This window comes from Arachis ipaensis, chromosome B10 (genome assembly GCF_059453495.1).
Source record: "Arachis ipaensis isolate K30076 ecotype BB chromosome B10, ASM5945349v1, whole genome shotgun sequence".
NCBI classification, from domain to species: Eukaryota; Viridiplantae; Streptophyta; class Magnoliopsida; order Fabales; family Fabaceae; genus Arachis; species Arachis ipaensis.
In genome coordinates this window covers 10,107,625-10,129,166 of record NC_142435.1, presented here as the reverse complement: position 1 = coordinate 10,129,166, position 21,542 = coordinate 10,107,625, and the positions used below count along the sequence as shown (strand labels likewise).

General features: G+C 31.6%; 2 protein-coding genes and 1 non-coding gene across 3 annotated transcripts; all 3 read left to right on the top strand.

Annotated features, from left to right (window-relative positions):
* Positions 1-12,279: 12,279 nt before the first annotated feature.
* On the top strand, positions 12,280-12,351 carry TRNAE-UUC (transfer RNA glutamic acid (anticodon UUC)). The gene has a single exon. It is a non-coding gene; the product is annotated as a tRNA-Glu (tRNA).
* A 1,080-nt stretch (positions 12,352-13,431) lies between these two features.
* On the top strand, positions 13,432-15,109 carry LOC107623968 (uncharacterized). The gene has a single exon (XM_016326382.3). The coding sequence runs from the start codon at positions 13,681-13,683 to the stop codon at positions 14,953-14,955; it is 1,275 nt and encodes a 424-aa protein (XP_016181868.1). The 5' UTR covers positions 13,432-13,680; the 3' UTR covers positions 14,956-15,109.
* Positions 15,110-16,206: 1,097 nt separating this feature from the next.
* LOC107624339 (cuscuta receptor 1) lies at positions 16,207-20,968 on the top strand. Its single transcript, XM_016326841.3, has 8 exons — positions 16,207-16,725; positions 16,816-16,971; positions 17,473-17,547; positions 17,659-17,829; positions 18,003-18,086; positions 18,203-18,367; positions 18,457-18,528; positions 18,606-20,968. The coding sequence occupies exons 1-8, from the start codon at positions 16,326-16,328 to the stop codon at positions 20,825-20,827; spliced, it is 3,345 nt and encodes a 1,114-aa protein (XP_016182327.1). The 5' UTR covers positions 16,207-16,325; the 3' UTR covers positions 20,828-20,968.
* The last annotated feature ends 574 nt before the right edge of the window (positions 20,969-21,542 follow it).

Below are 21,542 nucleotides of genomic sequence, written 5' to 3'. Positions count from 1 at the left end.
ATTTTTTTATTATATTTAATTTTAAAAATAAATATATTAATTTAAATTGAGAAATTATAGTTAATTATTTATTATATAATTTTTTAATCAAAATTATAATTAAAAATTATTAAAAAATAAAATTATCTAATATATTGGATCAATTCAATGTTAATCAATTTTTTTAATGATAAAATATAAAAAAATTTAATTCTAAAAAAATTATATTCTTTTTTAGGATTTAATTTTTTTATTATATTTTTATAAAGTTTGCACAAAATTTACCTATCACATTGACTAAACTTATTTATTTATGTAAAGTTTATATATGGACTAAACAAACTTGTTTATGTTTTAACATGATTTGAATTATATTATTACTAGTGTTAAACCCGTGCGATGTACGGACTTATAATTTTATAATCATAAATTTTTTGACTTTAGTATAATACTATTATCATTATTATATAATAAGTGTATTGAATATGTATATTTATTTAAAATAAAATGAAAATAAAAATTTAAAATTTATAATATTCTTGAACAATAAGAAAAGAGACCTAAAAAGATAAGAATATATATATATAAATGTATTGGTAGCATATCAATTTTGCACTAAACTTTATACCAAAAAACTAACAAAAGTTTATCGACAATATAATATTTTACTAACATCATTAGATAAACAATTGTCATATGATGTTGTGCTCTATGTTACACATTTCATTTTAAATCTAAAAGTATAGTTATAGATAAATTAGTTAAATTTATGGCAAATATTCGTACAAAAGTATAAATCATAACGTTACTAAAATGAAAATACTATTTTTCTTACCTAAATATTATTAAAAACTTTTTTTGAACATGATATTTGTTGTTGATGACTTTGGATTGCTATCTTAGCCTAGAATTAGAATGTTCAAGCCATTGCGACTCTTAACTCTTGACAAAGCAACATAAAGCTAGGTGAATATTGATTTTGGCAAGTAAAGTCTTACTTATGATAATGATTTACTACAATGAAATACCTTAGTTTTTCAATATTTTTCTCTTCTTATATAGTATCCCATCAGTTAATAATGCCCAAGTTGCATTCTAAATACAATTTAGTTTGCTAACACTATTAGATATCAATAACATCACAAATAGTTTTCTCAATTGATGACCAAACCTCATTAATAGCTGTAATAAATTTTTTATCGTCATCCAGTAGTCCCAATGAATAAAAAACATCTTAGAAGGTAGGATATATAATCCTATTAATTGTCCTAATAGACTCATATATTGTGCAATATTTCTGAACAGTTAACAAAATTCTCATATAATAGATATCACCTATACCCGGTAGAACATAGTTTAACCTCACAATAGAATACCCTCTCTTGCGTGAATGTCATTCTCTTTTTTTTCTATCATAAACAAATTGATTTGGAAACTCAGCATACGTTAAAGTTTGACTTGCTTTAGATTCTTTGTTGGCCTCCATCTATGCTAAGAACATCGTACCTTTTTCTTTCTCTTATTCCATGATTTTTTTAAGATTGTTATTGTCTTTAAAGATGATATTTTGCTTTTCAGACAAATAAAAGGTTAATCTCATCACTGAAAGCCATCTCCGATGAATATCAATATATCATATGTCAAAGTTCTTCACACAGCCTCACATGCAGACAAATAACCGCAATTAAAAAATTGTTTGATCTCATAATAATCTGAGCATCCTCTCCACTAAAAATTTCTTTTGAAACTTCAATTGCTACCTTATCTAAAATTTTATTCATATACTTGAACAAATATTGAATAGTATTTGGCTTATTGTAGTACTCTACGTTAACATGCGCTTGATAAGACATTAGTAGATATGCGTTGTAATAAATTACATTCCTATTATCCATATGGAATCTCTTCCTTTGAGTGAGTACTCTTGTGTCTTATCTTCTACATGATGGTATCCACTATCATTAATAACTGTGGTGTTATTGAATGTTTTAAGATAATATTTGGTGTAGTACCTATCTTTCATGTAAGGAGATTTTGAGCAAATGGTCCATAAATTAGATATGTAGACATAGCTCTAAACAATTTTAGGTGTCGAACACGATCGAACAATCTTAACAATATTAATCGGTCAATTTAAGTTGTGTTTGTTATTATGTGGTCTCCACTCAACCACAAAAGAATATGAATATGTAGTGGACTTCTCTTTTAGAATTCTACCATATACATCATTATAATAAAAAGATAAAAAAATAATATATTATAAATAAACTATCTATTTTATATATATACTTTGATAAATATATAACTGTGCAAATAATTTAACAAAAAATTTTTCTAAAAATAAGGTTAAATGATGAGAAATACATGTATCTTGCACTTCGAATGGAATTCCTTGCTTAAAATAGGATGTTATCATGTCAAGCTTAATTTTAAACACTCTACATAATATATCTGGTCAGTCTTCAACCTTTAAGTTCTTTAGATTATTAACTCTATCAATCTTTTACCAACTTGAGTTACATGTCATTGTGATGAAGAGATCAGGATATCCATATATTTTTTATAAATTGCTAGAGTATCTTGATAATTATGAAACATGTATCTCATGCTACCTGTGAAAGACGCGGATAACTAGAATAACACATTTATCTGATTTGGAAGCACAAATTTCATCCATAATAACTACATCTTGAATCATAATTCCCTGTATATATCACTCCTGATCTTATCATTAAATTAATTTATTAATTAAATAAATAATTAAAATTTTATTTTACGCTCCTTTTAAAATAATGGTATGAGAAAAATTAAAATTCAATATTATTTTAAAATATAAAACTCTTTTAATATAGTCAGAAAATAAAAATTAATTATAATTTAAAAATTAATAACCTTATAAATTATGTAAATATATAAAAATAACAATTTAAGAAAGCGTATTTAAAAATTTAAAACTAACAACCTAAGTAAATAACTTAAATTTTAAAAAATAACAATCTAAGTAAAATAACTTAAGCAAATAACTTAAAATTTAAAAGATAATCACTTAAACAAATAACTTATAATTTATAAATAAAGTCTTAAAAATTTCTAATAACGACACCTAAGTAAATAATTTTCAAGCTCAATGTATTAGCGTCACACCAGCAAAAAATTTTCTATTTTTTTTGAACTACTAAATTAGTTCAATTTTTTAGGAACAATAGAAAAAAAATTAGGTATAGAAAAATATATATTAATTTTTTTAAAATAATATAAATAATCTCATATTTTAAAAAAATAAGTAATTTCATTCAATTTAATCTAATATTTCGTAGTTAGCAAATTTGCTTATTATAAATTATATAAATAAAAAAGATATTTTTAAAGATATTTACTTATTTAAGAATTAAAAAAAAAATATTTTTTAAATTAAAAAGTCTAAACAAAATGTTTAAATTAGCCATTAGAAATTAGAATTAGGTTATTTTAAATAATTACATATTAAAAATTAATAACTAACTTAATTATATCAACAATATTTCATATTAGAAATATAAAATTTTATGATATCAAATACTAAATTAGAAATTAACAAAATATCAACGATATGAATTGAAAAAAAAATCACAAGTAATAACTAAATAATATTAATTTATATTAAAAAATTCTAAATTCCAAACATAAAAATAAAACAAAAAACAAAAAAATAACAACTTAAGAACAAATAATATTATCACTAAAACAAATATATGTCTGACATTATTCTATTAGGTAAACTTAAAAAGGGGATTCTAAAATATGTCCATTCAAATTCTCAATTTTTATTCTCAATCTTAATTATTTTGCAAGTTGAAGTATCTCCTTTCGCCCCCGAATCTTCGGACTCCGAGAATAGTCACTTAACTGGTGTAATAACATTTTCCAACACTTCCGATCTACCATCATTTGCAATCTCACTGGATAATTCAAGTAAAAAATTCTGTACAAAATATTACATTAAATAAAAGACATCATTCTCAAATTTTATTTTAACTCAATCATGTTTTTTAAATAAAATTAAACTTCAACTTTAAGAAAACAAACAAAAAAATATTTTGAAGGAGATAACCACAACTTGAACACTTAAAATTTTTTGTAAAAATATAGGTAGAATTTAAAATTTAAATTTTATTATAACAAATAAAATTAAAAAATTAGCTCCATGTCAATAATTAACATTTTTTAAAATATTATAGTTACTTAATTATTTCATAATGATGTGTTGATATCAATTTTTTTTATTTTAAATTTTAAAATTTTAAAATATTAATTAATTAATTATTTTTGGAGAAAATAGATATTGAAATTACAATTTGTTATGGTTTTAAAAGATATTTTATATTTAAATTTTATTAACTTATCAACATTTAATTTAAGTATAATTTAAATTTAAAAAAACAAATTTAAGTTTGACTTTAATATAAAAAAACAAACAAACTTCTTAATTCAGTGAGTTTTTAAATTTAAAAAAATAAATAAATAAGATGAATAAATAAAAATAATCTATGTATAACGAATTAAAATTATCTTTTTCTTAAATTTTTTCAGTTAAGCATATTAACTGAAAGTAATTGATTGAGATATTGTATTATATATTTCTAATTCGTACTTTTATAGTTGACTCATAGTTAGAATTTTCTGAAACATAATTGTGTTTGATTTCAATTTGACTTAAATTTATAGATAAAATAAATAAATTTAAATTATAAACTCTAATAACTAACTAATTTAACACTATAGTTTTTTCGAAAATCAAAGAGAATAAAAAGGAATATAAGGTAACCACAATAATTATGTAAACTTATTTATTGCTATTAGTTATTAAGTGAACTTAATTTTTTAAAAATAATAATTTATTATCTTTTTCTTTAAATAAAAGAGTAATATTATTATAATTAAAGTAAACTATAACTATAATTTAAAAATTTAAAAGTAACTTTTTAAACAAATAATTTATAAATTATTTTTTAAATTAGCTCAACAATATTAAAAATCAAATATCTAACAACTTAAAAAAGTGCATTTAAAAATTTAAAAACTAACAACCTAAACAAATAACTTAAAATTTAAAAAATAACAAGCTAAGCAAAACAACTTAAGTAAATAATTTAAAATTTAAAAAATAACCACTTAAGCAAATAATTTATAATTTATAAATAAAATTTTAAAAATTTCTAATGACGACATCTAAGAAAATAATTTTCAAATTTAATGTATGAGCAACACGTCAGCAAAAAAAACTCTAAATTTAAAAAATAATAACCTAAATAAAACAACTTAAGCAAATAACTTAAAATTTAAAAAATAACTACCTAAATAAAATAACCTAAGCAAATAACTTAAAATATAAATTTAATTTAATTTGAATATAAAATATAAATTTCTTGATTTGGTGGGTTTTTAAATATAAAAAAATGTATAAATAAATAAAATAAACAAATTAAAATAATCTATGAACAAATAAAAACATAGATAATTTTACTAAGATTAAGTATTTTATTCGCACGTATTTTAACTTACATGTATTTTATTCGTACGTTATCCGAATTAATTCAAAATGAACTACTTATAAAGGAATTATATTTTTAGTATCGATGTGGTATGGCAGGTATGCAGACTGAGGTGGTGTCGTTTGCATATGTGAGAATGGCTGGGTATCATGTGGCATCGTCAACATGTCTCCAAATCCGCTCTCACCTCCCTGTAGGGCGCCCGTCACCTAGTCCGGCACCATCATCGTGACATCAATCATATCCTGGGTGTCCAAAATGGGCTAGTAGTCTGGTTGTGTGCCGAGCTCTGATGGGCTGAAAGGTATCTGAAACTACGTGCCGATGTCAAACCCAAGGTTCGCGTCTGGCCGCATCCCCTGGTGACTGGTCCCGACCTCCAAATGATGTGACCTAGGCGGCCTCAAAGACAAGTAGTCACCTAGCACAGGACCTGACAATGATCCAACCGTCTGGCCTGCATCGTCAGAACGGTGAGCTGGCGGGCTAACAGGGTCTCTCTGGCGGGGTACCTCCTCGGGATCCTCCCTCCCACGGCCTCCGCCGCGTCTGCCTCTCCCCCTGCTTCGCCCCCGTCTCCTACCTCTCCCTCCTCTGGCAGCTGGCCTGAGCTCCGACAGGTGACCGTCCTCTGGACGATGCAGGTCTGGAGCAAGTGGATGATGTATGGGCAGGTCTTCAGACACCACCCCCAGCAGGCACTAAGTGTTGGTCACTCAATCCGAATAACTCTGTGTGCGTCCACTGTAGGTACCATGTCATATACGAGAGGGACGGACGCAGGTCTATATGATGATATATCAGCAGACGATGATCGGCCCGAACATCCCACATCTCATGCCAGCTGCCAAGCAGATGCGGGAACCACTCGCCGCGACCGAATCTCCCATCCAGCCTGTGCATCTCGTTAATATTCAGTGGCCTAGTGGGAATGTGCTGCAGACCGAACCACCCCCGGTCCATTCGATGCCACTCGACGATAGTGAAGCACAGCAGTGGACAAACAACTGCTACCAAGGCATCCGTCTCTGCTATCGCCAGTGGAACAAGTCCAAACAACTGCGGGTCGTCCACTCAACCTGGTAACAGAACACAAATGCACGACAAAATTCAGATAATCATATGCAATAGGTACAACAGATAACTAAACGTTAATTTCTAAAAATTAAACATTAATAGATTTTTATATGCAAAAACTAATTTTTTTTTCATGTAAAAACGGATTCTTTTTTAAAATTAATTTTTTATTTAAAATTAATTTGGCTTATTAACCTAAACAAAATTTTTTATTAATCAAACTCAGATTTATTTTTTTTGTTAATCTTAACCATATGTATTCCTACATATTAATAATAAATTTAAAAATAAAATAATTATATTTATAAATTTTATTTTAATATAAATACTATTATATATATTATTTTATTAAATTTTTTTGCCTTTTTAAATAATTTTTTCAAGTTCTGTCTGTACTCCTACGTACTCTCATCTTCTATTAAATTAGTTTGTATTTGATGTAGAAAATTTAGAATCACATGGCTATTTTAGTCATTTCATATAATATTTTAGTCTTGTCCATGTGTATCCAAACATAATACTGTACGTTATATTAGAATCTTGTACATCGTATCCAAACAAAATACACAAAGAATAATTTTTAATGTCTCCATTCTATTATCTCTGTGTCATGTTCTGTCTCATCTCTAACAACAAACGTAGCCTTTGATATTGGTGCTATTGATCAGTATTGTGGTGTTTCACGGATACCCAAATTAAAAATTGTTCTTTGAAATGAAAACTCCCTCTATTCAACCTAAATAGTTAGGAATAGATATAAATATATGAGAAAAAAAGATTAAAATATAAGAAAAGTTACCTGTCCTTTTTTTGGTTGTACTTTGAAAATGAATGTGATGCCAAAAATGCATCTTCTTTCCTCTGCTTAATGAAATCCATTGAATGCAAGATTGAAGTTCTTCGAACTTGGTTTCTTGAGTAAACTGTAAGAGAGAAGAAAGAAAAAAGAGCAAAAATTTTTTTCTTGCGGTGAAAGAGAACGAATACTTTTTAATGAATTCTGTTTAATTAAAACAAAACAGTATATATGGATAAAAAATAATAATTTTAACAATGCATTTAAGTCCACCTCAAAGAGAAAGAAATTAAATTAGTACAAAAAAAAAGTATATAATGATTGATATAAAATTAGTAAAAAAGAGTACATAATAATTGATATATATCAACCTATCATGAATTGTTATTATCAGGCAGTTAGTATAATTAATTGTTATTATCAGGCAGTTAAATAGAGAAGAGCTTCAAGAATTAAAATTTCAAAAACTAATGAAACTTGAAGAATGTCCGCTCAAAGTTCTGACCCGCATTTTAAAAGCTAAGGTATTTTTTTATTTTTATATATATTCATGTATTTTGTATTTTAATTAATATAAAAAATTAGTTAAGTCTTCCTTCGAATTCTAACGCCAAAGCCTTCCTCTTTGCGAACATAACAGAGATCCTCCCAAGTCCCACCACCGTGAAGCCTTTCTCTTTAGGCCAACACGCCACCATCTACGGACTCAACAGGGCAGAGCACCACGCCAGTGAGACGCCACGAACTAGCAGCGTTTTTGGATTCTGGCCACGATCATCAGTTCAACCCCAGCACCTTCCCCGGTTGGCCCTCTTCCAGTACTTTTCTTCCTTCCCATCCACTTGACTTCAGAGCTTGGCGTTGCGTCTGCCACCATTCATCTCTTCGCCTCTGCTATCAAGCTTCTACGTCGACGAGTTGTCTCCTCTGTCAACCAGGCATAGCTTCTAGATTTGAGAAAGAGTACACGACAAAAGGAGGGGCTTTGAAAGTAACAAAAGAGATGAACCGAATGCGATTACGGGAAAAAGAGATTTTTGTGGGAGAGGCTAAGTACAGAAGGCACATTGACGTTAAGGCAAGAAAGGATAAGGAGGATGAAGATAGTAACAGTCCATTGGAGAAGGAGTACATCGACCGTGGAAAAAGTCGTGTAGCCGAGGTGAATATTTTGCAGAAGACAGGACCGGTAACAAAAGAGGGAGTTGCCTTTGAAGAAGGATACAACAAAGCTGATGAAGGAAGGGAGGAATTTTCGAAACTAGGTTGGTACATGGCGGCAGAGATGTTGACATAGGTGCCACGAGGAGAAGATCATGATAAGGGTAGAAAGGTCTTTGCAATCGAGGAGTTGGATGAATGGCAGCAGGAAAATTCAAACAAAAAACAGCAAATTCTATGATTAGGAAGGCAGTTATGGTATCTGCGGATTCTTTGGGATCCCCATTAAGCAGCAATGGAGCCATGTCTGAAAAAACGGTATCCTGGGACTATGGGAGTAAGATTTGGGGAGGTTACTTTAGTAAAATTGAACTCTAATATGGGTTGTTTAAATTACAAGGGGCCCAATAGAAGTGCTCAGCATGACAAAGATAAATGGTATGATATGGGCTAATACCAAACAGGTTCATCTGATGGAACAGGGCCTGGAGCCCTAGCAGGTCGGGTACTTACAACCAGAAGCAATCCAGCGGCACTTTACACGGATAGAAGAGGCCAAAAGCTTCTTGTTGGGGATGGCCATGGCTTCGGTTGCGCCGTAGGAGAGTTTGAGGTGGGGTGCGATGGTGCGTACATTGTTCTGCGTATTCCTAAGTCTGCTTTGGCGGAGGTCGTGGGCGCCAGTGAAGGGGACTGCGCGATCTTGGGAGAGAAGAGGGTGAAAGGTTCTGCCCTTCATGCAGCGGCTGTGGAGTTTGTGAGGCATAACAGCGACGAGGAGAATGGTGGGGGGAACGGGAGGGCTGGAAGCAGGACGGCTGGTTGTTGGTGGCAGCGGCTATGATGACCGTTGGGTAGAGGACGATGACATGGATAGTAGTAAACCGCAAGGAGTTTGTCGAGCCACTACTGAGCTGACCGGCGCCGGGAAAGAGTTGATCAGAGGTGCAAGGCAAAAGGCGAGTCTGGCAGAAAACTGCTTAGCCAACAAAGTAAATGGTATTGGGTTAATGGCATATTCTGATGAGAAACTGACAAAGAAGAGATATGAGGCTGGTGCAGAGGGTGACGCTGTAAGCGCAGGAGAGGTAAGGAAAACAGTAGCTAGGAATGAGCTGGGGGGTTAAATAGATCATGTGCCAGAGCAAATAGGGTGAATGCGACTGACAAATGGAATACTGGAGCTAGCTCGATGAGGGATGGTGAAGCGGAGGAATTAGATTCAAGGGGTGAAACTATTTTGTTAGAGGAAATTTGTGTCCAAGAGGAAGGGGCTCTAAGGGACTTGGAGAGGTCAGGATGATCAGATAATGACGTTGACAGTGAGCCATACCAGGTAGAGCAAGGTGGTAGTTGGGTTGCAGACTTGGAGAAAAATAGAATAGCTTGGGATTTGGCGATAGAATCAGGAGTTGTTCCTTATGATGAAGAAGATGATATTATGGCTGCTCTTCAAACTCAGAATGAACTTATTGAACAGAAAAGGAAGCAAGCAAAACAAAAAGGAAAAGCAAGGAGTCGTCCTAAAAATCGGAATAAGGTGTATAATACAGTTTTTAAATGATTTTAGTTTTTGAATGTGAGGCCTTAGGGGGTGTTGGAAGCTTGGGTATGATGAAAAATTTAAGACAAAATATAGTTTGAACATGTTAGGATTAATAGAAACGAAAAAGCAGGTGGATACAAAGTTGATGCAGTGTAATTTTGGAAAATGATGCAGTGGGTTGGGTTCTTGTGAGTTCCGGACGGTGCTTTTAGAGGTCTTTTTTTTTGTGGTGGGACGTACTAATATTTGACTTGCGTAACTGCTGTAAAGGGGAGAGATGGTTGTGTGTGGAAGGGGTGTTGACGAACAAGAATTTTAATTTTGCGTTCTGCTGGTTGAGTTTTATCTATGGTTTGTGTCAAGTCCCTATTTGCTACATGGGTGACTTTAATGAGGTTGTGCAAGTGGAAGAAAAGAAATGAGCTAGTATGTTTACAGGATCAGCATTAGTTTTTAAAACATGGATACAAGATATGGAGCTGGTGGTTCTAGAGCTGAATGATCGAAAATATACGTAGTTCCGGGGTCAATTGTGCAATCGCTTTGATCGGGTATTAATTAGTGTGGGATGGATTGAAGAGTTTTCTGAGACGATGCTGAAAAGCGGGTAAAGAGGTTTATCTGACCATTGTCCTTTGATTGTGAAAAATAGTAGATTGTTAGGGAGTCTGAGGCTGTTTCGGAGTTTAAATTATTGGATCACTCATGTGGGTTTCTCAAAATGGTAAAAGAGGACTGGTGGGGGCTAGGGGATATCTCAGGTGTTGCAATTTTTTTCAACAAATCAATTAGGAGTTACAAGAGTGGACTGAGTTTGATCTTTTAATTGTTGACGGTATTATTAGATATGACTATGAAGAGATGTCTCTTTGTTTGATTAGCATTTGTTTATTTATTTTGTTTAGTTGCTTCACCTTATTGTGTTGAGCTCTTTCTTTAAAAAAAAAGTTAAAATAATAAATATTTTATATTTTAATTAAATAATTTAAAATAAATTTTTACAAATAATCAAAAATATTTTTATAGATAAATATTGTTAATAATAGTTATTTTAGTTAAAAATTATATACAAAAATATTTTTAATTTTTTAATATATCTAAATATATTATTTAATTGTTGCAACAATAATGATTATGTACATGTTCTTAGTATATAAAGAAATATTTTTTGTTTATTTCATGATGAAAGAATGGCAAATGATACCATCGTCCTCGCAAAAAAAGTTTTAATATTTTTTAAATTTATTTTTGAAATTTTTTTTAATTAAATTAGTCTTTTAAATATTACGAATTAATCATATTTTGTTTACAATCACTCAATTAATAATTTTCTTCAAAGATTGATATCGTAAATTGTTAATTGACAACATATATAATACCTAATATGTCTAATTAGATGTTGATTAAATATGTTTATGAAAATTTATTAATTTAATCATTTTTTTTAATTACAAAAATTTTATTCCCAATGTGCCTAATAACTATTGACTAAATTGATAGATTTTCGTAAATACATTTAGTCAACGTCTAATTGAATATGTTTATACTTTTATGGAGATATAGAACATATTTTATGTGAGGTAGAAAAATGAATTGATTGACCATTTTAAAAGTTGCTTTCTAAATTATAGTTTAAGGTAAACAAAACTAAAGTAATGAAATCAGGCACTATGTCAAAATGTTGCATCCCATGATAGTTGTTGGTAAACTCCAAGCAAAGGTTTGTCCCAAAGACAAAAGGGAACCGCACGTTAAGTATTTGATGAATTCACTTCTAATAATAGGCTTCAACCGGGAGTGGACTCTCTCCTGTACAAAAAAAATTAGATGGTGTGTAGTGTTTAATTTAATTATTTATTATTTTTTTTCTCTTATTTATTTCTTGTCTCACTTATAAAATTAAAGATAAGAGATTACATTGTATTCTGTCAAGTGTTAAAAAAATTGGAGAGAATTCATTTCCGCTTCAACCTTTGAAGGCAAATCTCATCATTTTCTTTTACTTAATCCCCCTTCCCTCCCCCCCCCAAAAAAAGCTTCTGATCTTGATCTTGTTGTTTGTTACAAATTTATTTTGGTTAACATAATTCGCAAGTTGATTTATATTAAAAGGTGGCGAGAGCATGCATGTGTAAAACTTTGGTAATTATTTTTATATAAAACTAGTTTGCAAAACATTGACATCAACATCTGTTGTCGTCCAGCGGTTAGGATATCTGGCTTTCACCCAGGAGACCCGGGTTCGATTCCCGGCAACGGAATTATAGATTTTTTCTCCCTTTTTGGATCCTAAAGATAGGACATAGGATTCCATAGATCATATTGAGCAATATGGCTGGTTCTTACATGTTTCATCAAATCTAGCAATACTGTTGACCGAAAAGAAAGAAATCGAATAACCCTTTTCTTAGTGAATATTATTGGTTTCATTCAACGCTCGTGTTTTTCACTTTTTTGACATACTTGTACTAAAATTTCACCCATTTTAGAGTTAGTACGCTATTATTCTTGAAGGTTAGTTGGGTTTGCATTTCAAATTAATAATTATGAATAATGTTATACATCTAAGTATTTTTATTAACTAAATTTAATTAAATTAGTCTAATATAATTAAAATTAATTATGACTAATATTATTTCAAATTTTATTGTTTAACTTAATTGAATTTAATTTATAAAAAAATTTAGCTAAATAATATTATTCATAAGTTATTACCTGCTCTTTCGTTTGAAAATAGAAAGTAAGGGAAAACCGGAAAAGGGACGACTAAAATAAAATATCTCTCTACCGTCCTTGATTGCTAACAAATTTCTGAAGCTTAATAGTTAATATGGTGGCCCATGTAAGCCACTATGCAATGTTAGGTGAATTAATTTGTTAATGACAACTAAAGTTATATTATTTGACGATGTCAATATCAATAAGAGTACTATATAGCCTATACAAATTTTGCTAGGAAATAAAATATATAAATTATGCTAGCCATATAATTTTCGTAGTAATTTTAGTGAACATTGTCACCTTAATTTTGTGGTTGCAGCAAATTGCGCTCTTATCGGATAAAGTACCGGGTCCAAGCCCACCGACGAACCGACCCCTTCCCCCTAAATGGAAAAGAACTACACACGAAAACAATAAATAAATAAATAAATAAAGATCCAAAATGGTGTTATAACGACAAAATTAGTCTCACGTAGGTAGCAACGAATGAATTGATGAAGAAGTTAACAAATTTGTATATAATATTTTCTCGAAATAGTAACTTACTCCCACATAAAATACAAAAAAAAATAAATGAAATCTGATATGCAATAAATTCCGTAGATATAGAAGTAAAACAAATCTGTAATTTATTATAATCCATGTGGATAGGGGTGATTACATATGAATTATGAAGTAAGTAAGTGTTTGTGTGTATGTAAAGTTAGAAAGTCAAACTAGGAGACCAAACTTCACCATCCACCACCACCTTCTCTGTTCTCTCTTTGAATGCTGATGTTCATATTTCTTCTTTTTCTTCCTTCCTTCTCTCTTTCTCTCTCTCTTCTTTCACACCCTAAAACCCTAACTAACCACAGTTTCTCTCAGAAATGGTGTTTCACCATCGCAGAAAACTCATGCCAGAATTCTGCGAGTCCTTCTGCCACGTGGAGCAGAATTGTTCTTCAAACTGTGATGAGTGCCTCAAAATCTGCATCACCAACCCCCAATACTACTATTATTCCCAACCACCGCCACCGATTCCTCCTCTCCCCTTAGACGATACATCAGACCATGGAAAAAGCCACGCGCTGTCGCCCTACTTGGTCCTTGCTCTCTCCGTTATCGGAGCTGCTTTCTTCGTTGTTATTTGCTGTGCAATCTTCGCGAGGATCTTCAGAAGGAGGAGAAGATCCTTATCGCCACCGTTGAGTCTTCGAACACAGGATAATACGCGTGATGATTTCTTCGTTGATGAGGAGCACGGTCCTGTGGTGGACCACCCGATCTGGTACATCCGTACACCCGGTCTTCAAGAATCGATCATCAACGCAATCGCTGTTTGTAGGTATAAGAGAGGTGAGGGTTTGATTGAAGGAACAGAGTGCTCTGTTTGTTTGAGCGAGTTTCAAGAAGATGAGAATGTTAGATTATTGCCAAAGTGTAACCACGCTTTTCATTTGCCTTGTATTGATACATGGCTTAGGTCACACACCAATTGTCCTATGTGTAGAGCTCCAATTGTTTCCAAGAACACTCTTAGGGTTCCATCTATGCAGCATCATAATCATAATCTTAATGTTCTTGATTCAACTTCAAGTTCAAGTTCAAGTTCAGGTTCAGGTTCAGGTTCCTTGGAGATGAGATCTGTGGAAAATATTAACAATGGAAGAAGCCTTAGAGGAATGGAAAATACTCAAAATATTGGCTTTGAATTGAGGAACAGGGAAGAGGATGAAGAAGGAGAAGAACAAGGCCAATTGGGAGGTGAAAGAGTACTAAGCATGATTAGGCCAAGGAGATCTGTTTCTCTGGATTCTTCTTCTGTTGCAGATATTGCTCTTGCTGCATCTGCATTTGTTCTATCTGCGGATTCGGATTCCGATTCGAATAGAGTTATTGGGGATGAGACTGAGAGTGAACGAATTGGTTCAAAGAGGGTTAATGTTAATGGAAATGAGAATGAGAATGGGGCAAGTAGTTCAAAAGGGAGAGGAGGAGGGAGAGGGAGAAGCTCTTCTTTCAGGATAAGGTATCTGCATAGTGTTGTTCCTAGTTCAATGAAGAGGTCACGTTCCTACAATGGTAAATACCTTGTGTCTTCTTTGTATAGCCGCAGCCAAACTCAGAGGAAGCAAAATGCTAATAATCTGAGAAGCTTTTAAAAATGTATGTATGCTGCTCTCAACAAGCTGAGAGTTTCAATGTTTTCCTTTTGTTCTTGATGTTGGCATCAAACAAGTTATGTGATGCTCAATTGTGTAATAGAGAGAATCAATAAGTTGCAAATAAATATATTTGCTTAATTTTGCTGAGAAACCAAAGCTGTCATTTATGATTGATTTTTCACTTGAATTTGTTATATTCTGCTCTTCTAAGGTTTATACCCAAACTGCAATTAGGCCTTTACCTCGTTCAAGTTTGATGATGGCATAGATGGGAAAATGATAACCCACAATCACACTCATAGCAATACTTTTGACAAGTTCAAAGCTCAAAGACTCAATGAACTTGGTAAACTATCAGAGAATAAAGTTGTGACAACAAATGAATCCAACTTGCAACTAGCATATTATGAGGAACTCAAGCAGCCAGTTAGCCAAAAATGCTCATTAATGCTGCCATAATGTCAAAATATAAATTAATAACAAACCTGATTTGAAAACATTACTTTATTATTAACTTGCATATGTTGTATAATTTATCTAACTTTTTCATGAGTTTTCAATAATCTATCATATTATGAGGAAGAATTATTCGTACTAATTGGTATTTCAACCGGTTATGGCACTTTAAGGTTTTCAGATTTCATCCATTTTTGGTTCTTTAAATTTGGGCTTTAGATTCTACAAATTAGACTATAACAGTTCAACATTAGAGTTCAGGTCAAAAAAAAAAAAAACACTAGCATTGGAGATCAGTGAGCAACTATATTTAATTATTTATTTATCATTTCCCTTAGGTGTATATATATAAGTATATAACCGCGTGGGTCCCGCTTCATACTGATCATGAAGCATTCAGTCATTCACAATTTCACATTCAACAACTCTTTTATTATAAATTGTTGGCAGTTGTGACGAGGCAATCAACAAAAAAAAGGCGCTATCCTAAATTATTGGCGCGTTTATGTCGACGAGATTAACAAGTTGAAAAATGCTATTTATATACTAAAATTAACTATTAAAATTAGTTATTAATGTATTTATGTATAAATATATGTGTGATTTAATTTATTTTTAATATATATTTATATTCTAATATATATTTTATATTGGTGGTTAATTTTGGTGTACACGTAATATAACTCAAAGAAATTAAAGTATAAAAATAACCGGATGCGGGTTCTGTAAATAATATTATATATGACCGAAATAAATAGTTTATTTCATGGTGTATTAAGTATTAAGTATTAAGTAAGAATTTCTCATGAATGCTGCAAGCAAGCATGACTTTGACTACTCCAAAGATATAGTTGCTAATTAATGGAAAAACTATGTATCATATCTAAAAATCTTGCAACAAATTTGATACTATGTTGAACTCAAGGGTGGTGGTGTTGTATGCAGCAACAATAATAGTAATTATAGGCCATGGAAGCAAAGCTAAAGCATGTTTGGAAGTAGAGAGAGAAGCACTGCTAAAATACAAGGCTTTTCTGAAGAGGCCGGCTTCTCTGTCTTCATGGATCAACGACTCAAACAGTGATTGCTGTGGGTGGGAGCGTGTCACGTGCGATCCTGATTCCGGTCACGTGACCCATCTCTCCCTTCAGTTCTTGAACGGGGTTTATCCTCACCCGGATGACTTTGATCCGTACAACCACCAGTGCCTCAACTTCTTGACGCTGGATTTTTCCTTCTTCATACCCTTCAAGAACTTAACCACCATTGATTTCTCCTTTAACTGTTTCAATAACTCCATTTTCACTCAAGGTAATTAAATAATCAACTTCGCTAACGTCTATCTCTCCGTTACGTTTGTTAATTTCACAAATATGATTTTTGTTTTTCTGTTTTGATAAGATCACGGAGGCATGTCAACGTTGAAGACGTTAGAAGCAATAGATCTTAGTTACTGTTCCTTTAACATCAGTGTCATAGATACGTTGACTTCTTTCACTTCTCTCAAGACTTTGCTGCTTCGTAATAACTTCTTAGATGGACCCTTTCCTGTTCGAGGTACTCAGCGCGCTCTGTTTATTTGAACTCGCAATTTCTAAATGAGAATGAAAAAAATCTCATTAGCGATTTTAATGATCATTCTAATAATATATAAATTTATGATTGTTATTAATGATTAAAATTAAATAAAAATTTATATACAATTATTGTTATGTAAAATTAATATATATTTAAAAATTATTAGATTAATAATTTAACTAAAAATAATTAAATAACAATTCAATCAAATATGAGAAATTATGTAATAATTTTAACTATTCATTATTTCATATAAAAACAAAGTGTCCACAACTTTCCATTATAAAACTATTGAAACACCTAAAATGCTATAACATTTGAAATGCTTCCTAGTTATTATATTATTATAGCTAATAATGATATAAGCTTATTATTAATTTATGTGGCTCAACATTTATCTAACAAATAAAAACCTATAGTGATTGGGCAGATTGGCAATTGAAAAAAATGAATAGTTAAGAAGTAATATTTGTGTATCAGAGTTGTTAGCTTTACGAAACTTGGAGCATTTGGATTTAAGCGGTAATCGACTTCAAAGCCCCTCAGAAATTGACGGTATGTGCTTGTATGCGTTACTGTCTAGTAAAAATCGAGCATAATTATTTTGATTACTAAAGTAGTAACTATCCTCACGTGATTCATTTCAATAATGTATTGTTGTCGAAGATTTCAAGAGGATGTCAGAATTGAAGAACTTAGAAACATTGGATCTGAGTCAGAATTACTTAACGATAAACGTTACTAGCATATTCAGAAGCTTGAGTCCCCTCAAATTCCTCAAGAACCTGCTTCTTAGCGAATACAGCATGGGCACTCTTGGACCCCTAGCTATTGATGGTATTTTATACATATGCATACATATGTATACGTCTACATGCATTATTATTATGAGTTTAATTTTGATCATTATATCTATTTTTTTGGACAATTATTTATATTGTTAACAGTTATTTTTGTTAATGTGACGTAATTTGATGTACATATAAAACTACTTTATTTTTTCCTTACAGAGTTGTCAGTTTTACAAAATCTGGAAACACTGGATTTGAGTAAAACTTCACTTACAATCACATCAAGCTCCTCGACAACTCTAGGTACGTGACTCCACTTGTGTCATGAAATCAGATGTTTCACTGAATTTAGCTATTGATTTCATTAATAAATTTATTATTTATATATATGTATTGACTATTGAGTCTAAAAATTTCAGAGTATTCCAAGACTTTGTCGAGGTTAATGTTAGAAACCCTTGATTTAAGTGGTACTCATATTGTAAATGCCAACACAACATTTAAATTTTTGTCGCACCTACCAAATCTTAGATCTCTCATCCTGCATGAGAGTGGGATCTTGTTTGGAGAACAAGATAATGAAGGTAAGTGCTAGCATATTATAAAGCTTATACTATTAATTTGGAGATGTTAATCAAACCTATTAAATTGATAGATCCATTTTTCTGTGAAGTTTTTACTGACTTACCCAACTTGGAAGTACTTATCCTAAGGTCTGTTTCCGGAACCACTGTACCAATCCAAGGTGAACACACATTTTCATCATTATTTTTCTTGCTGGATTAATTAGTGATTGTGTTAACCTTACTTGGTTGTCTCTAGGTTTATGCAAAATGAAGAATCTTCAAGAGCTAGATGTGAGTGATAATCATCTTACTGGATCTCTGTCTTCATTCTCCTGCCTAAAAAACTTGACATCACTTAGAGCTCTTGATCTCTCAAGGAATTTTTTAAGTGGAAACATATCATTATCCTTTCTTGCTCACAATAATGCACCTCTTGAGTACCTATCCCTGGCAGACAACAATTTTGAGGGAACATTCCCATTAAGCACATTGGCTAATTATTCAGACCTCAAAGTATTAAGACTTGGAAGACAGCAGAACAAGAAGTTTCAAGTGGAAACTGAGAATCCTCCTTGGATTCCATCGTTTCAATTGCAGTATCTAGACATGTCCAGTTGTCAACTGAACTCTGCCACAGGAACAATTCCTACCTTCCTTTCCAACCAAAGTAGCTTGATATTCATTGATCTATCAAACAATAATCTTCTTGGTAGGTTTCCCAATTGGTTATTGATGAACAATCCAAAGTTGGAAGCTTTATTCCTCAACAATAACTTGTTCAATGGTTATTTTGAAGATCAAAAAATGAATATTCATCTCTACACATTGGATGTATCGAATAATATGATCCAAGGTAAACTACCAACATCCTTGGGATTCTCTTTTCCATACCTTGAATATCTTAATGCTTCTTTTAATGTCCTCGACGGCGATATTCCGGCTTCAGTTGGAGAGATGTCAACCTTGAGAACTTTGGATTTGGCATACAATAATTTATCTGGGGAGTTACCAAATGAAATGTTTAAGGGATGCATCTCTTTGCAAATTTTGAGCTTATCACATAACAAGTTCCAAGGACAAATACTTGCTGCACCTTTGAGCATGACGTTCTTAAGTGTGCTGATGCTGGACAATAACAACTTCCATGGAAAACTACAAGACGGACTCCGGAATATGCAGCATTTGGGTCTGCTTGATCTCTCTAACAATGATTTATCAGGTGAGCTTCCAGGTTGGGTGGTTGGAAATTTGAATCTTGTATTCTTGAGTGTGTCAGGGAATAACTTTGAAGGTGCAATACCAAGAGAATTATGTGAACTTGAATTCATCACATTTGTAAGCCTATCTCATAACAGATTTTCTGGTGCATTGCCTTCTTGTTTGGGCAACTCATCATCATGGTTGAAGTTCATTCACTTAAGGAACAATAGTCTTGCCGGTACCATTCCTGAATCAATACTAAACAACTCTGAATTATTTTCTCTTGATTTGGGAGACAACAACATTTCAGGAAGTGTTCCCAATAGTGTCAATGGGCTCACAAATTTGAAGTACCTTTCATTGGCTGGGAATAGATTGCAAGGTCAACTTCCCAAGCAGATTTGTGAGTTAAAACAACTCAATTTCTTGGATCTTTCTCGCAATAACTTCTCTGGGACTATACCCACATGCTTCAACAATATCTCCTTTGGTAACCAAGGGAATTATTATGATTTTTTAGCAAACTACTTCAGATCTTCTTACTTTGGATTTATATACAGTCAACTGTTGTACATCAACTTTCAGTACCATAACTTTGATGTTGAAATGCATGACAAAGTTGCCTCTTATTTTGCCCCAGAAGAAATGAGAATTACTACAAAAGGTTCAAGTCTATCATACAAAGGCAATATTCTCAATAATATGTCAGGTTTGGATTTGTCTTGTAATCAGTTAGAGGGAAAGATTTCACAAACCATAGGAGATTTGGTTGCACTTCATGCCCTTAACTTATCACACAACCATTTAGTTGGGTCAATTCCAGATAGCTTCCAAAAGTTAAAGATGATTGAAAGCTTGGACCTATCTTTTAATAGATTGAGTGGGCAAATCCCTCTTCAACTGCAAGGCTTGAACTCTCTGGCTGTTTTCAATGTGTCCTACAACAATTTTTCTGGCAGAGCACCTGATGAAGGACAATTTGCAACTTTTGGTGGGAACAGCTACATAGGAAATCCATATCTCTCTTGGAGAATCAGTAATAGAGGCACTGCAATGGCACCATTACCAGCACTTGCTACCTTCAATAATGGAGAGGACAATTCTGTCATTGATTTCACTTCATTTTGTTGGACTTTTGCAGCATCCTATGTGATGGTAGTCTTGGTGTTCATTGCAATTCTTTGGATCAATCCTTATTGGAGGAGAAAATGGTTTTATTTTATTGAGGATTGCCTCTATAAATGTTTTGGTGGAGTCCTTAAAGATGTGTTCTATTAGGCATCTAGCAAGTGTTGAATAAGTTGTTCAAGAATATTTGATAGTGTTACAAATTGAAGGTTGTATTCATATCATGTGTAATCATATACGACAACTCTCTTGCTTTAGATTTCCATGCAATCTTTGCTCATTAGATTTTTAATTGACTTCCTTCATTACATGTATCTTTTTAGTAGTATCATAATCTTTTAGACTTTTAGTGATAATAATCAATCTTAATTTGAGTAGCTAGCGACAATTTTACTTTAATTAGTATATTTTCACGTTTTACATGAGCCATTTTGAAAATCTATTTTATCTTTTAGCTTTTTAATCGCATAAAGAAATTTATATATGCCAATAAACTATAGTTTAAATATCATAGTTACCGATGTTTTATTTATTTTTTAAAAGGGCTGTTCTTAAAAAATTTATCTACTTAATACTTTATATATTATTAAATAATTAATCTTTTTGTTATATTAATGTCTAATCAAATTTAAAAAAAAAAATACATAAAGAATATTGTGTCAAATCTAATATTTTACATAAATTTTTTTTTTTGTTACAAATCAAAAGATGTATTATCACACTTAAAATCTTAACAAATATATTTTATATATTTTTCAAGCATCTTTAAAAAATAAACTATCAAATTGTATTTTAAATATTTTAGAATTTGAACTTTTTTTTTCAAAATTAGAAATGAAACTTAAATCTACGACTTTTAAATAAA